This window comes from Cebus imitator, unplaced genomic scaffold, assembly GCF_001604975.1.
Source record: "Cebus imitator isolate Cc_AM_T3 unplaced genomic scaffold, Cebus_imitator-1.0 Scaffold197, whole genome shotgun sequence".
Lineage (NCBI taxonomy): Eukaryota > Metazoa > Chordata > Mammalia > Primates > Cebidae > Cebus > Cebus imitator.
In genome coordinates this window covers 1,591,690-1,608,398 of record NW_016107512.1, presented here as the reverse complement: position 1 = coordinate 1,608,398, position 16,709 = coordinate 1,591,690, and the positions used below count along the sequence as shown (strand labels likewise).

The window sequence follows — 16,709 nt, the reverse complement described above, 5'->3', positions numbered from 1 at the left end:
ATTTTTTTTTTTTTTTTGACAGAGATTCACTCTTTTGCCCAGGCTGGAGTGAAGTGGTGTGATCTCTGCTCCCTATAACCTCCGCCCCCTGGATTCAAGCAGTTTTCCTGCCTCAGCCTCCCAAGTAGCTATGATTGATTACAGGCTAATTCTTGTATTTTTAGTAGAGATGGATTTTCACTATGTTGGCCAGGTCTTGAACTCCTGACTTCAGGTGATCCACCCACCTCGGCTTCCCAAAGTGCTAAGATTACAGGCGTGAGCTACTATGCCTGGCATAATTTTTGTATTTTTAGTAAAGACAGGGTTTCACCATGTTGGCCAGGCTGGTCTCGAACTCTTGACCTCGGGTGATCCACCTGCCTTGCCCTCCCAAAGTGCTGGGATTACAGGCATGAGCCACCGTGCCTGGCCTGAGTTGTACACTTTAAATGTTAATTTTATGGTACGTCAGTGATCTCTTAATAACAAAACTAATTTTGACATTTGTCACCAGCTTATCTTTTCAGATGTGCCTCCAGTCCTTCTCCCGCATCTCTGGGTTGGTCATAGGCGGTAGACGGCATTAGAGTCTCTACTAATGACTCTGCAAACTTCTTAGCTATCTGATCTCAGGCAAGTTACTTAACCAAAGCCCTGGTTTCCTTATTTGTTAAACAACAGAATAGTACTGACCCACCAAGTAAAGTGCAGCAAATGTTCATTGCTGTTTTGTAGCAGCTAAGTATAAGTTTTTCTTTTCTTTTTTCTTTTTTTTTGAGATGGAGTCTCGCTCTGTCACCAGGCTGGAGTCCAGTGGCGCGATCCTGGCTCGCTGCAACCTCCACCTTCCAGGTTCAAGCGATTCTCCTGCCTCAGCCTCCGGGGTAGCTGGGACTGGCAGGCGTCACCACGCTTGGCTAATTTTTGTATTTTTGGTAGAGATAGGGTTTCACCATGTTGGCCACATGGTCTCGATCTCTTGACCTTGTGATCTGCCTGCCTAGGCTTCCCAAGGTGTTGGGATTATAGGTGTGAGCCACCACACCTGGCCTAGTGTAAGTTTCTCTACAGTGTGAAATATCTGTGCCTTTTAAATTATATTCTATAATTCCTTGAACTTTTTATCTCTGATTTAGTGGCTGTGACCTAAAAAGTTTTAAAAAACAAGTATCAGTAACATGACTTTTACCATGGCATCTTCTAGGAGCAGGCATCTGTATTTGTTAAGCATAGCTTGGGTCCTTTTTAGGAGCTGAGTGGCAACTGTTTCAAATTCATTGTCCACTTTAAAAAGAGAGAGAGAGAGAAATAGTAAGAGAGTGTAAATCACTGACTAGGTCTTCTGTTTCTTAACACTGAAATGCATTACTCTTCCATCATTCAAACATGGCTTATCTGGGGAAATTTTCTCTTCTTAGACGAGCCTTTTCCTGGCTAAGCATCATCCTTCTACACTGCTTTCCCTCACTGTCCACAGGTCATGAAAACTCATTTCAGTACTAGCTTTTTTAACTTTAGGAAACCAAAAACATAATTACTTTGATATCACCTACAAAATAACACCATGTAACAGACTCACAATAAATATCAATGAATAGAGAATGATCTGCTAGTTTAGATGACCTAAGCCTAATGGTATGAAAAATTAAAATAGCTGAAACAAATGAAGACACAGCTTTATATTAAACCGTCATGGTCATGCGGCTCTGTCCTCTGTCTGTTGGTCTCCAAAGATTTGAACACCTTCTAATTCACTCTTCCTTTCAGTCTTCACACCCACTGTTTAACGCGGGATCTTGACCCTATTACCTGGTGTCCTAGGGAAGCCCACAGTGGACTCACAGAAACCACTGTGCCCAGAGATCAGAGGCCCCTGCTAGAAGGAGCAAGACTTGTAGCAGCTGAGGAAGGGATTAGAAAAGAGGAGGGTGCTGATACAGCCAGGCCTTGGTGGTGGTGGTGGGAAAGTGCATGGCCAGGTATTGGGACAGGAGGAGTTCCAGGTTGGGGGAAGGAGCCCTTGTCTCTAATTTTGTTTTTTCTTTTTGAGACAGTGTTGCTGTCACCTAGGCTGGAGTACAGTGGTGTGATCTTGGCTCACTGCAACTTCTGCCCTCTGGGTTCAAACAATTCTCCTGCCTCGGCCTCCCAAGCAGCTGGGACTGAAGGTGTGCGCCACCACGCCCAGTTAATTTTTGTATTTTTAGTAGAGACAGAGTTTCACCATGTTGGCCAGGATGGCCTTGACCTCAAGGGAGGTGATCGGCCTCCCTCAGTCTCCCAAAGTGCTGGGATTATAGGCGTGAGCCACTGCACTCGGCCCTTAGCTAACATTTTTGTCAGTTTCTTGATGTGTGGCCAATGCCACGGACTCATTTTGGAACCTTGGAGAGTACTTTTGGGAGCTCAAGCAGCTAGTTCATAAAACTAGAAACAGTTTGGCTGGGCACAGTGGCTCACGCCTCTAATCCCAGCATTTCAAGAGGCCAAGGTGGGCTGATCACTTGAGGTCAGGAGTTCAAGACCAGCCTGGCCAACATGGCGAAACCCTATCTCTACTAAAAAATACAAAAAGTAGCCAGGCGTGGTGACACATGCCTGTAATCCCAGCTACTCAGGAGGCTGAGGCAGGGAGAATCACTTGAACCCAGGGGGTGGAGGTTGCAGTGACCCAAGATCGTGCCACTGCACTCCAGCCTGGGTGACAGAGTAAGACTCTTGTCTCAAAAACAAACCAACCAACCAACCAGCCAGTTCAGGGTATGCATACTGCCTAAAGGCAAGGACTATGTCAAACCACTGTATGGAGTGTCTAGTGCACAGCCATTTCATCTGGAGCCAGCAGTCCATACAAAGTTTTGGATTTACTGCCACCAATTTGTCAATAAAATACTCTGACATTGGTCGGGCACAGTGGCTCATGCCTGTAATCCCAGCACTTTGGGAGGCCAAGGCGGGTGGAACACAAGGTCAGGAGTTTGCGACCAGCTTGGCCAACACGGTGAAACCCTGTCTCTACTAAAAACACAAAAATTAGCTGGGTGTGGTGGTGGGTGCCTGTAGTCCCAGCTACTCGGGAGGCGGAGGCAGGAGAATCTCTTGAACCCAAGAGGCGGAAGTTGTAGTGAGCTGAGATGGCGCCACTGCACTTCAGCCTGGCAACAGAGCGAGACTCTGCCTCAAAAAAATGAAAAAAACCCCAAACAAACAAACAAACAAACAAACAAAAACCTCTGACATTAGGGTATCCTCCTAACAATTTTATTTTTTTAAGAGACAGTGTCTCCCTATGTCACCCAGGCTGGAGTGCAATGGCTATTTACAGGTGTGATCATAGCACACCACACTCTCAAATTCCTGGGCTCAGGTGATTGTCTTGCTTTAGCCTTCTGAGTAGCTGGGACTACAGGTGTGTGCCCCTGCACCTGGCTTCCCTTCAAAAAATATTATTTAGTGTAAGTCACAACCTTAAACACGAACTGGGAAATTAGGTAAATAGGGAACAAGTTTGGTCTGTGATTAAAAACAATAACCTGCCTACCATCTGGGGGTGATGTGGCTCTTGCTCTTCTGGGGGGTGGTCATGGGAGGATGCCTGGTTTCAGAGTGGTGCTGTAGGGTTCCGGCCTGCTTACCTTTCCTCAAGTCTTCCTCAGTGGGCATGGAGCCCTGGCACACGTGGTAGGAGAGCAGTCTCTGTACCGCATCACTTAGTGATCGGAAGTGACTTTTGTCTGGTGTCACAGTGTGGGCTTGGTCCCTCTGCAACTGCTGGAGAATGCTTTACAAGAGAAATGGCCAATGTCAATGTAGAGTCATGATAGGAAGTCAAATCTAATCACATTTATTTGAATGTAAAGAAAATAAGATATACAGGAATAGTACGGCAGTTTTTTCTTCAGTTTTATATTTTTTATACCATAGTGGGTTGATAGCTCAGTTTAGCTCCACAGAGGACTCAAACTATGATCCTGACCTCAAAAGCACAGGTTCCCGCCAACCATTTATGTGTTGACACCCCCATAAACCTTGGCAGTGCCTGACCATTGGCAACTAAGCTCATGCTAACATTTCTGTTCTAAACATGGAAGTTTACCAAACCATGCTTTTCCTCAAAGACGCTCTGTTTCCGAAAAGTCAAAGAACTATTCTCCTTAAGAAGAAAAGAGCAAACAGTAGAGGCAAAACTACATTTGATATATTTATAAGTTCTAATGAAAATGAAGTATAGAAAAATATTTTCAAAGTACTTTTTTTTTTTGAGATGGGGTCTTTCTCTGTCACCCAGGCTGGAGTGCAGTGGCACAATCTCAGCTCACTGCAACCTCCACCTCAGGACTCAAGCCCTCCTCCCACCTCAGCCTCCCGAGTAGCTGGGACTACAGGCCTGTACCACCACGACTGGCTAATTTTTGTATTTTTTGTAGAGACAGGGTCTTGCCATGTTGCCCAGGGTTCACTTGAACTCCTGGGCTCAAGCAATCCTCCTCCCTTAGCCTCCCAAAGTGCTGAGATTACAGGCATGAGCCACCATGCCCTGCCCCAAAGTATATTTTTAAAAAGGCTAATATGCTCATTATTATATTCTGACTTCTGTAGTATATTTATTGAAGGTTAGGGACCCAGAGAAATGTTCAGAATCGATTTGTCAGTAACTCACAAGGCTCCTTTAGTTAGCTGTTTGGCAGCAGGCCTCTTTTGTCCTCCCGAATGACTCTCCACCTAAAGGCAAAACATACCTCTTATTATTCCCTTTTGTAGAAAAACGAATACAGTTATACATAAAGGTTACTATAATTCACATATTTTCAACTACTTATCAAGAACATATTCTAAGACTATAGAATGTGCCCTGCTGGGAAAACAAACAAGCAATCAAACAAACAAACAAACAAAAACAGTGCACAGACTCCATAAAGCAAAGTTATACTGTGTTGAGATTACAGAAAGCTGTATAATCAGTTCCTGAAAAGGACTCAGTTTGCACTTTATTTATTTATTTATTTATTTATTTATTTATTTATTTTTTTGAGACGGAGTTTCGCTCTTGCTACCCAGGCTGGAGTGCAATGGCGCGATCTCGGCTCACCGCAACCTCCGCCTCCTGGGTTCAGGCAATTCTCCTGCCTCAGCCTCCTGAGTAGCTGGGATTACAGGCATGCGCCACCATGCCCAGCTGATTTTTTGTATTTTTAGTAGAGACGGGGTTTCACCATGTTGACCAGGATGGTCTCAATCTCTTGACCTCGTGATCCACCCGCCTCGGCCTCCCAAAGTGCTGGGATTACAGGCTTGAGCCACCGCGCCCGGCCCTGCACTTTATTTTTTTTGTCATTAGTTATCATTAGTTTATTATAAAAGAGAGATATGGAATTTATTTACATGATGAAAGATTTCAGAACTTCAGTGGAATGGGCAGCTTCACATTGATGCCATTTCAATAGTAACTTATTTCAGTCTAAGTACTTTCCAAGAATGTTACCATCTCTAAATAGGAAATAATCCTTGTCATCTAGAACTACTTTGGTGCCTCCATATTCTGGGAGAAGAACTTTACCTCCAACTTTCACGCTAACTGGTTGAATCTCTCCACCCTTTCCTTTAGAACCCGATCCAACAGCGACTACTATTGCTTGCAATACTTTTCCTTGAGATTTTTCTGGAAGCATAATGCCTCCTTTGGTTACAGTTTCAGCAGCACTCCTTTCAACCAATACTCGGTCAAAGAGTGGAAGAAACTTTCTAAACGCCTGTCCTGCCATGACTCCCTCAGCCTCAGACTCGTACTCTGCTCTGGCACACCGCGGCAAGGAGAGACCCGCGATAAGGCCCTTGCGACACGTGAAAAAGCTGCCCAGTGCGCAGGCGCGCTTGCCCCAGGCCCCCTCAGTTTGCACTTTAAAGCCTGAATCCCTAACTCCTCTCTAAATGCATCATCATCATTATTATAATCATCATTTTTTGGGTGTGACAGGGTCTTGCTCTGTCATTCAGGCTGGAGTGTGGTGGTACAATCACAATCACTGCAACCTCTGCTTCCCAGGCTCAAGCGATCCTTCCACCTCAGCCTCCCAGGTAGCTGGGACTACAGGTGTGCACCACCATGCCTGCTAATTTTTTTTGTATTTTTTTGTAGAGACAGAGTTTTGACATATTGCCCAGGCTTGTCTCCAACTCCTGGACTCAAGCCATCTGCCTACCTTGGCCTCCCCAAAAGTGTGGGGATTACAGGTGTGAGCCACTCCGTCAACCCATTGTTCTATTTTTGAAATTCCACAAACATCTGAAAAGTCAGTAGATACTATCCAATCCATCTTCTCAGGGATAAGTACAGGGTGTACACACTTTTAAGTTCCTGTTACATATAGTCCAGGTGTGTGATCTAAAGGGGCATTTTTTACATCTTTTGTTATGCCTTATCTCAGAACCTTAGAACTGAACAGTCTTCACTGTGTATTCTAGGCAGTCCCACACTGCAGCAAGTTTTAGTAAACTACTAATTGGTAGGTCTGATGGAGAAGAAACTACAGTCTTAGTAAGCTGAAAACAAGAAATGTTTTCTTCCTTTTTAGACTACTAGTTTGAAATCTTTTAGATTTAAAAGCCAAAGTTGAAGTTATTGGATGTGCCCTGAAAATATGTACATCTATCATGTATCAAACAAACAAACAAACAAAAAATCTAGGCCAGGCAGGGTGGCTTTAGCCTGTAATCCTAGCACTTTGGGAGGCTGAGGTGAGGGAATTGCTTGAGCCCAGCTTGGCCAATATGGCAAAACCTTTTCTCTGCTAAAAATATAAAAAACTTAGCCAGGCATGTTGGTGTTTGCCTGGAGTCCCAGCTACTCAGCAGGCTGAGGCGGGAGGATCGCGTGAGCCCAGGAGATCAAGGCTTCATTGAGCTGTGATCACACCACTGCGCTCCAGTCTGGGTGACAGGGAGAGATTCCAACTCAAAACAAAACAAAATAAAATAGAAAAACTAAAAGAAAAAACTGGACTAGGTGGGGCACAGTGGCTCATGCCTGTAATCTAAGCACTTTGGGAGGCCAAGGCAGGTGGATGGCTTGAGCTCAGGAGTTTGAGACAGGCGTGGACAATGTGGCAAAATCCTTTCTCTACAAACAACACAAAAAAGTAGCTGCATGTTGTCCTAACTACCCAGGAGGCTGAGGCAGGAGGATCACCTGAACCTGGGAGGCTGAGGTTCCAGTGAGCTGTAATCATCCCACTGCATGCCAGCTTGGGTGACAGAGTGAGACCCTGTCTCAAACAAAAAACAACAAGTTAGACTTAAAAAAGTGTCAAAGTTGGGTCAAAAGACTGTAGGGACTGCCTACCTCCTATACTTCCGGTTACTACTACAGAAAAAAAAGTCCCTCAGCATAACTAAGAACAGGTCCACTTTGACATAATAGTGAACGATACCACCCAATAGTAAATGACATTTTTTGAGTGCCTAGTATGTACTAGCTGCTGGCATATTACTAATTCATGAGGAAATGGTGGATTAATGAAGCACTGTAAACATGCCAGAAATAGAACAGACATTCACCTCAGAAACATAAACATTACAAGGCCCAGCCCACCTGGAAGGTCTTCAGTGACCACCCTGTTGTGGGCACACAGGAGACCGGATGGACTGTGCACACAACACTAGCTGGCAACCACAAACATGACACAACTACATTTTTATTCCATTATGCTAAACATTAGGAAGAGGCCATGCCAATAGTTTTCTACCTGCACAGCTGGATGGCCAGGAGGTGATCCAACTACTTTTTCCTGCTGTGGTGGTGCGGTTCCTAAGGACGCCGATATAACTTTGCTTCCAGAATCCTGTCCTATTAGAATACATAAGATAGTGTTCAAAAGAAACAGTAAACTGGGTCCATCATATAACCCTAGAGCCCAATGGGTACAGACTGCTGAGCATTCTGAAATGGGTTTCTTTATCATGGATCCTTGCTGTGAGGAAGGAGGGTGGGGTGCATTTATTTACAAGCTCTAAAGGAAGAGGTTATTAAAGCCTATTTAAGTAATAAATAAGTAAATAGTAATAAATAGAAGCTCTAAATTCTATAGTTTCAAGTTAGCTTTAGTCTGAAAAACAGGCCTCATGCCAGTAATCTGTCAGCATTACAGAACCCCAAAGTACAATTTAAGGAAAGGGAAGCCCAAAGAGCCAAAGAGGCAATTGACTGGGAATATTTAAATTTCTTTCTTTCTTGCATTTTTTAAAAGCACTAATTGGGTACCACAGATGTTCAAAGCCTTAGGAAAAATGGAAGACATAGTCCATAATATTTTCCGTCTGGGTGGATAATTCCAAATATGCATATAGAAAGCAACATAACGGGGATAATTACAAAGTCACAAGCACTATAAAATACCTTAAAAAAATTTTTTTTGGGTCTTTTTCTGTCACTTAGGCTGGACTGCAGTGGTGTGATCTTGGCTCACTGCAACCTCCACCTCCCAGGTTCAAGTGATCCTTCCACCACAGCCTCCCGAGTAGCTGGGACTACAGGTGCGTGCTGCTGCACCCCAGCTAACTTTTGTACTATTTGATAGAGATGGAGTTTCACCATGTTGGCCAGACTGGTCTCAAACTCCTGACCTCAAGTGATCCACCTGCCTTGGCCTCCCAAAATGCTGGGATTACAGGTGTGAACCACCTCTCCCCGACAAATACTGAATTAATTGTTTCTTTCTTTTTTTTTTTTTTTGATATGAAGTCTTACTCTGTTGCCCAGGCTGGAGTGCAGTGGCGTGATCTTGGCTCCCAGCAACCTCTATCTCCCGGGTTCAAGCAATTCTCCTGCCTCAGCCTCCCAAGTAGCTGTGCCACCATGCCCGGCTAAGTTTTGTATTTTTAGTAAAGACAGGTTTCACTATGTCAGCCAGGCTGGTCTTGAACTCATGACTTTGTGATCTGCCCACCTCAGCCTCCCAAAGTGCTGGGATTACAGGTGTGAGCCACCACACCCGGCCCAAATTCATTGTTTCTAAGAAGCATTTTTTTCACCACATAATTTAATGTGTCATAATTTAGTTAGAAGTGCTTTTTTTTTTCTTTTTGGTAGTATAAAAAATGATAGTACATCTTACAATTGATGTTATCTTAGAGTTGATGCAACATAGTATATTATCTGTGCGGAAAGGATACGGAAAAAAGGAATAATCAGAGTGGAGGCGAGATTAAGCCAGAAAGCTTTCTTGCAGAATGAGGGAGAAGAGTGGGAAGAGCGTCCCATGGGTATCGGGAGGACAGGGACAAACTGAGGAAGCTCCTGACCTGGCAGTGCGGTGCTCAAGAGCCCAGGGATCTGTGCTTGCCTCAGGCCGTCTGTGGTCTTGGGAGCAGAAATGGGGGAAGTCTGATTCAGACATTTTTTCTGAGCCTGTGAAACATATGACCAAGATGAAAACATTAATTTCATTTCTAAAGCTCTAATAGATTATTTTAAGTACCAACCAAGCCTCTTCATGCCTCCCTAATACCTTCAGGTTAGATTATAAACAAAATAAAAATTTTAAAATAGTATTTTCTTATTACATCAGGGGAATTGCAAAGTACATCCTTCAAAAATCTGCAGGCACACTGAATTTTCCTGATGCCATTCAGTAGGGATGCTGAGTTGATGCCAAGCTAGTTTCTTGCTCCTGGAACTGCTGTGTTTGTGGTGCCCAGATGAAAAGGCTGCAGCTGGGAATTTTTAACCCCAGTCATCTTTTTTTTTTTTTTTTGAGACAGGCTCTCACTCTGTCACCCAGGCTAGAGTGCAGTGGAGTGATCTCTTGGCAACCTCTGCTGCCTGGGTTCAAGCGATTCTCCTGCCTCAGCCTCTCAAGTAGCTGGGATTATAGGCGCCTGCCACCACACCTGGCTAATTTTTGTAGAGACGAGGTTTCACCACCTTGGCCAGGCTGGTCTTGAACTCCTGACTTTGTGATCTACCCTCCTCGGCCTCCCAAAGTGCTGGGATTATAGGTATGAGCCTCCATACCCAGCCCCTTTCCTTGGAAGTAGATCACTCCAATTGTTACATTGCAGGGCAGGTGTTGGGGGTAGTGTGACTGCGGCCAAGGTGGCTGTGATCAGTATCCACTAAGGGACCTGTTTTGCCTCCTACATTGGAATCCCCTTCATGTACTAGGCCTGTGTGTTTAGAAAGCTCTGCTGCCTGGGACTACAGCATCTGTAGAAGTTTATTAGTGAACTGGTCGTTCCTAGTCCTTTCATTTTGAGAATAAGACTTTTATCTGTCTGGTTCACTGCCACATCCCTGGCACCAGAACAGGGCCTAACACCGCAGTGAGCACATAATAAATAGTTGTTAAATAAAAACAAGTGAATGCTAGCCTGGTCAACATGGTGAAACCCCATCTCTACTAATAAAATACAAAAATTAGCAGGGCATGGTGGCGCACGCCTGTAATCCCAGCTACTCAGGAGGCTGAGGCAGAAGAATCTCTTGAACCTGGGAGGCGGAGGTTGCAGTGAGCTGAGATCATGCCACTGCACTCCAGCCTGGGTGACAGAGAGAGACTCTGTCAAAAAGAAAAAAAAAAAGAAAAGGAAAAAAAAAGTCTACCTAGCAGTTCTTCTCTGGGAATTGCCCATTGCAATAGAAACAGGCTGGGGCCCAGCAAGGTTGGAAAGCACACAAAGGACTTCCAATTTCTGTCCAACATGTAAGGAGGTTAGAAGTCTTTATTCTTTTTTTTTTTTTTTTTTTTTTTTGAGACAGAGTCTTGCTCTTGTTGCCCAGGCTGGAGTGCAGTGGCACAATCTCAGCTCACTGCAACCTCCACCTCCTGGGTTCAAATGATTCTTCTGCTTCAGCCTCCCAAGTAGCTGTTATTATAGGTACCTACCACCACACCTGGCTAATTTTTGTATTTTTAGTAGAGACGGGGTTTTGCAATGTTGGCCAGGCTGGTCTTGAACTCCTGACCTCAGGTGATTCACCAGCCCCGGCCTCCCAAAGTGCTGGGATTACAGGCATGAGCCAGCGCACCGGCCTAGAAGTCTTTATTCTAACAAGCAAAAAGCTGAACAAATGGAAAAACAATAACTCTTTTTAGATCTGTCAGAGAAATCCAGTCATAGGGCAAAACCACAGCTGCTAAAATTGGAGGGACAGACAGGTAGATACAGAGAGTCATAATTTACCAGACCAGAAACCCGTGAACACACATTTCCTCGGGAATCTGTATTGGGGTAGGAAAGCCTTGATGAGCAGCAGGAGGCAAAATGTGACCTGCCTGAGAGAGAGAAAACTCCAAGGGGACCCCGTCATGGGGGCGGTCCTCACACTTTTGTGAGTTTTACTTTCAGGAACTCTACTAGGTACTCACAAAGAATATCAGAGAAAAATCTCCTCATGCTTCTGGGATGGAGAAGGAAAAAGAACCATTTTGAAATATGCTAGAGTATTCTTAACAAGGATTGCCTTAGGAGAAACTTTTTTTTACTTTTTATTTTTTTAGACGGAGTCTTGCTCTGTTGCCCAGGCTGGATGCAGTGGCAAGAGGATGGGAGCGGTGGAAACTGAGAAACATTGGTGAATTTTGTAGTCCAGGGTCCAGGGACATAGGTTTACTAAAAGGCTGAGACCTAGTCATAGACTATTGAATGCTTCCACTGCCCCATACCTTACCATCACTAAAGGCCTGTTTACTGCAGTTCCTTTTACCCAGTATAGCATGTCCATCTTTCAACAAAAAAATTACAAGGCACATTAAAAGGCAAAAAGCAGGCCTGGCGTGGTGGCTCACGCCTATAATCCCAGCACTTTGGGAGGCTGAGGTGGGTGGACTGCTTGAGGTCAGGAGTTCAAGACCAGCCTGACCAACATGGTGAAACCCGGCCTCTACTAAAAATACAAAAATTAGCCAGGTGTGGTGGCATGTGTCTGTAGTCCTAGCTATTTGGGAGGCTGAGGCAGGAGAATTGCTGGAACCCGGGAGGCAGAGGTTGCAGTGAGCCGAGATCATGACACTGCACTCCAGCCTGAGTGACAAAGTGAGAATCCGTCTCAAAAAAAAAAAAAGAAAGAAAAGGCAAAAAGCACAGTTTGAAGAGCCTGAACAAGCATCAGAACTAGAGTCACATATGGCAGGAATGTTGCAATGACCAGAACAGGAATTTTTTAAAACTATGATTAATATGCTAAGGGCTTTAATGTAAAAAGTAGACAACATGCGGGAACAAATGAATAATGTAGGCAGAGAGATAGAATTTCTAAGAAAATACAAAAGAATTGCTAGAGACCACATTTTTTTGGGTAAGGATTGTAGCAGGAACACTGTAAAAGAAATGAAGAATGCCTTTATGGGCTCATTAGTAGGCTGGAGATGGCTGAAGAAAGAATCTCTAAATCTTGAGGCTACGTCAATAGAAACATCTAAAAGTGAAAAGAATAAATAAAAGACTGAGAAAAACAAAACAGAAAGTGCAAGAATCATGGGACAGCTACAAAATGCATAATATATGAATAATGTGAAAATCAGAGGGAGGAGAAAAGAGAGGAGGGAACGGAGGCAATATTTGAAGCAATAGGGAGTGAGAATTTTTCTAAATTAATGCCAGACAGTATATCACAGATCCAGGACGCTCAGGGAACACCAAGCAGGATAAATGCCAAACCAAACAAAACCCCAAAAACCCCTATAACCAGGCATATCATATTCAAACTTCGGAAAATTAAAGAGAAAAAAAAATCTTGAAAGAAGCCAGGGGATAAAACATCTTACCTATAGGGGGCAAAGATGAGAATGACATCACACTTCTCAGAAACTATGTAAGCAAGAAGAAAGTGAAGTGAAATATTTAAAGTATTGAGAGGAAAAAAAGCCACCAACCCAGGATTCTATAACCTGTGAAACTATCCAATGGTGAAGGAGAAATAAAAATTTTCTGACAAACAAAAATTGAGGGAATTTGTTGTCAATAGACCTGCCTTACAAGAAATGTTAAAAGAAATTCTTTGCAGAGAGGGAAAATGGTATAAGTCAGAAACTCTGATCTACATAATGAAAGGAAGTGCATCAAAGAATGAGTAAGTGAAGGTAGAATAGAAACTTACTTTTCTTATTTATTTATTTGACAAGGTCTCACTCTGTTGCCCAGGTTTGAGGGCAGTGGTGAGATCATAGCTCACTACAGGCTTGACCTTCTGGGTTCCCACTTTAGCCCCTCAAGTGGCTAGGGCTACAGGTGTTCACCACCATGCCCAGCTAATTCTTATTTTTTAATTATTTGTAGAGACAGGGTCTCATTATGTTGCCCAGGCTAGTCTTGAACTTTTGGCCTCAAGCACTCCTGCCTCAGCCTCCCAAAGTGCTGGGATTATAGGCATGAACCACTACATCCAGCCTCTTTCTTATTCTTAATCCACCTAAGAGATAACCACTGGTTCAAAATAATAATAGCAACAATGTATCCAGCTAGTGCTAGACTTACGACCAGGATTGGTTCTGACAGACCGGTCGTAACACGATTTGGTCGTAAGTTGAGTAGGCTATATGCATGCGAGATGGTAGTGCTGCCTGAAGCTGGTCCGCACTGTCGTACACCCAGCTGGGCAATGTTTGCGCTGCCAGATGCGGAGCAGTCGTGGCTAGCGATTGTGGTCGTAAGTTGCATAGGTCGTAAGTCGATCAATACCTGTATTTGATTATATATGCTTATGTGTAAGTTGAATGAATGATGGCAGTAATACAAAGGACAGGAGGGAAGAATAATATTCTGTTATTATAAGATGTCTGTACTACCTATACAATAGTATAGTGTTATTTGAAAGGCACGGTGGCTCACGCCTGTAATTCCCAGCATTTTGGGATTACAAAAACAAAACAAAAGGAAACAAAACAAACAAAACAAAACCAAAAGCCGAAGGATACCAAACAGTCTTTATCCTCTGAAAGTTTACCATCCAGGAAACACACAGGCTCACAGAAACATGACTGATCAATGTGTAATAATTACGGTGCCCAGCCTCAACTGGAATCCAACCCTACACCTGTCCAGCAATCTTTTCTTTCCCTTAATCAGCTCTTTTGAATGCTGTTTCATTATAAGCAAACCTATAAGCCAGATGAGAACTTTCTACCACCAAAGCTACAGTCTTACCCTTTCCTACCTTCTCTTGTTACAAGAGAAGAGGTGTCCCTCCTCTGGCTATAAATAATACTACCAATGCTCTAGAATGAATGTCTTTCTCCTTCTCATCAGCTGTGAAAAAAGTTCATCTTTCCTATCTTACAAAAATAATTCCCTTAATCCCACACATCCTCATAGCTATTGCTCTTCAGTTGCCTTTATCTGCCTGACAGCTGCCTATGCTGGTGAATATACCTCCTGCTCTCTTCTCAGGCTGTTGCAATCTGGTTTCTGCACCTACTGCTCCACAGAACAAGTCACACCAACCAGCAGCCTCCCAGCTGTTAAATCTATCAGAACACCCACTCCTGACCTTCGTTCTCAGTGGTGCATCACTCTGTGGATCTTCTTTTCTGCCTGCAACATCCTCTTTTCTTAGCCTAAATGTTGAGGTGCTGTGGGGTTCTCTTCTGGCTGTTTTCTTCTCTATATGCTCTCCTCGGTCCATTTCCTCCACTCCCACTGCTTCAATCGAAATTTATATGCTGATCAATCTCATTTAAGCTCATACTTCAGTGCCAAGCTTCAGCATATATAGCTATGTTATCAGATAATTTGGTTCTCCTACAGGTACCTCACACTTAACAAACATACCCTAAACTAAACTCGGTAACTTCCCTTCAAATCAAAATCTCCCCATTTCTCTAACTCAGTGAACCTGTGTGTCACTGTCAGAAACCTGTAAGTCACCCTTATTCTTCCACTGTAGCCAGTAACAGGTTCTAGCTAATCTAGTTGTCTCAAATCCATTCGTGTCTCACCATCTTTGCTGCCACTGGGCTAGTGTAGGTCTACTTCATGCTTAGATGACAACACTGGCTATTAACATGGCACCCAAGACCCGCAAGGTTTGGTCCCGGCTCACCTTTCCCACCTAACACCCTCCTCGCCTCACCTGAATGTGTTCTCCTTTCCCCACAGCACCATGGCCTCTTTTTCTCCAGGCTCTGCACTTGCTGTTTCTATTTCATGGAACAGTCTTACCCAGATCCCCTCTGCCTGAATAACTCTCAGAGAACACCATCTTACGGAAACCTGCCCTGAGCACCCCAACTGGGTTAGAGGCTCCTTTCTGGGGCCTCCACTCTGGACTACTCCTAGCAGCACACTTAAAATACATTGTGACTGCTGGCTTATCTGTCTGTCTGGGATACATTGTTATATGTCTGGGACTGGCATGAGATAGGTAATACTGTTGGATGAGTGAATCAATGAAGAAAACATTTAACAAAGTAAGTGGTTATGTAACTAAGCAGGCTGCACAAATAAAAAGTATCATGCGCAGAAAGAGATCAGAGAAGGGACTAAAAGCTTCATTTTTTTGGGGGGGGGGTGCTTTGGGTGGGGCCCTGAAGGAGGGGAAGAAAGGAAAGGAAAGGATGTTCAGTGCATACCCATCAGTAAAGGCCTAAACACACAATGAGTCCGGCCTATTCCCAGGAACAACAGGGGACCAGCCTGGTGGAAGTGGAGGTTTCTGACTAGAGAAGCTTGACTGCTAGGTCGGAGATGTGTGCTTTCTCCTGTAGGAATGAGAAGCTCCCTGATGATTTGGTTCAAATGTTTTAGGAGGATTAATGTGTGGAAATCTGCTTTCTTTAGGAAGAGGCCAAAGGCAGATTAATCACCTAGACAATTGTTGCAGCTGTCTAATTAGGAGGCGTTAGGGTTGTAGTGGGCTTTGGAAATCAAGTAGCACAGTGCTTATCTATCCTGTCTGCACTTTAAAATCACTTGGGGAGCTTTTGAAAAATGCTGATGCCTAAAGCCGTTTCTCCAGACTGTTTAAGTCAGAATTTATGTGGTAAGGCTCAGGCATCCATACTTTTAAAAAGCTCCCCAGGTAATTCTATTGCACAGCCAGAGTTCCTCATTTTAGAAAAGACAAAACGAGGGCTCAGAGAGTTCAAGATACAAGTTTAGCTCAGAAACCGCTCACTGGCAGAGTGGGACCCATGACTGAGCTGGGACTGCTGAGACATCTTGTTTTTCCATTATATTCCAGTCTCTCTTAAAAGTCCACCTTAGGAAAAGAAGAAAAGGAGAAAAATGGGAAGCAGTGTGCTATGGATAACTAGTTGGTAAAGTTTGCCTTTATGAGTAATTTGTCCGAGTTGAACCCCATCTTCTCTGCTGTGATGTGGGAACAATGGTGCTACGTGTAGCTCCAAGGTAATTAGAAATAGTGTGTGGAGCCCCAGCACCGTCCTTGTTGTTAACAATATGATTAGTATTTTCATTGTTATTGGAGAGAATGGATAGAGATATTTTCAAATTATTTACCGGATTTGGTAAATCATTAAAGGCATAGAAGGAGAGGAAGAAAACAAGAACATCTAGACTTTTAAGTCTAGATGTCTGAAAATAACAATGGTTCCATATAATGTGGGCAGGCTGAGCTACAGCGGGGAGAGGGAAGTAGGGAGGGGCAGAGTGGAACTGGAAATGTCAGTAAAAATTCAGAGTGATCAGCCAGGTGTGGTGGCTCATGTCTGTAATCCCAGCACTTTGGGAGGCTGAGGTGGGTGGATCACAGAGTGAGACTGCATCTCAAAAAA

General features: G+C 43.9%; 2 protein-coding genes across 4 annotated transcripts in view; both read right to left on the bottom strand.

Annotated features, from left to right (window-relative positions):
• The window catches only part of BICRAL (BRD4 interacting chromatin remodeling complex associated protein like), a 56,738-nt gene that overhangs the window by 7,747 nt on the left and 32,282 nt on the right, over positions 1-16,709 (bottom strand). For all 3 annotated transcript variants that reach the window (XM_017547299.2, XM_037745306.1, XM_017547298.2), the window contains 5 exons: positions 9,280-9,385; positions 7,725-7,825; positions 4,643-4,704; positions 3,618-3,763; positions 1,172-1,266 (listed from right to left, as the gene is read on the bottom strand). In XM_017547299.2, coding sequence (XP_017402788.1) covers positions 1,172-1,266; positions 3,618-3,763; positions 4,643-4,704; positions 7,725-7,825; positions 9,280-9,385 — 510 coding nt within the window. The remainder of the gene's footprint in view (positions 1-1,171; positions 1,267-3,617; positions 3,764-4,642; positions 4,705-7,724; positions 7,826-9,279; positions 9,386-16,709) is intronic.
• LOC108317103 (10 kDa heat shock protein, mitochondrial-like) lies at positions 5,310-5,857 on the bottom strand. The gene has a single exon (XM_037745307.1). It carries the CDS (start codon positions 5,742-5,744, stop codon positions 5,436-5,438), a length of 309 nt encoding a protein of 102 aa, XP_037601235.1. The 5' UTR covers positions 5,745-5,857; the 3' UTR covers positions 5,310-5,435.

Coding starts and splice junctions, on each gene's coding strand:
- LOC108317103 (XM_037745307.1), bottom strand. CDS start 5,744: ATGGCAGGACAGGCGTTTAGAAAGTTTCTTCCACTCTTTGACCGAGTA.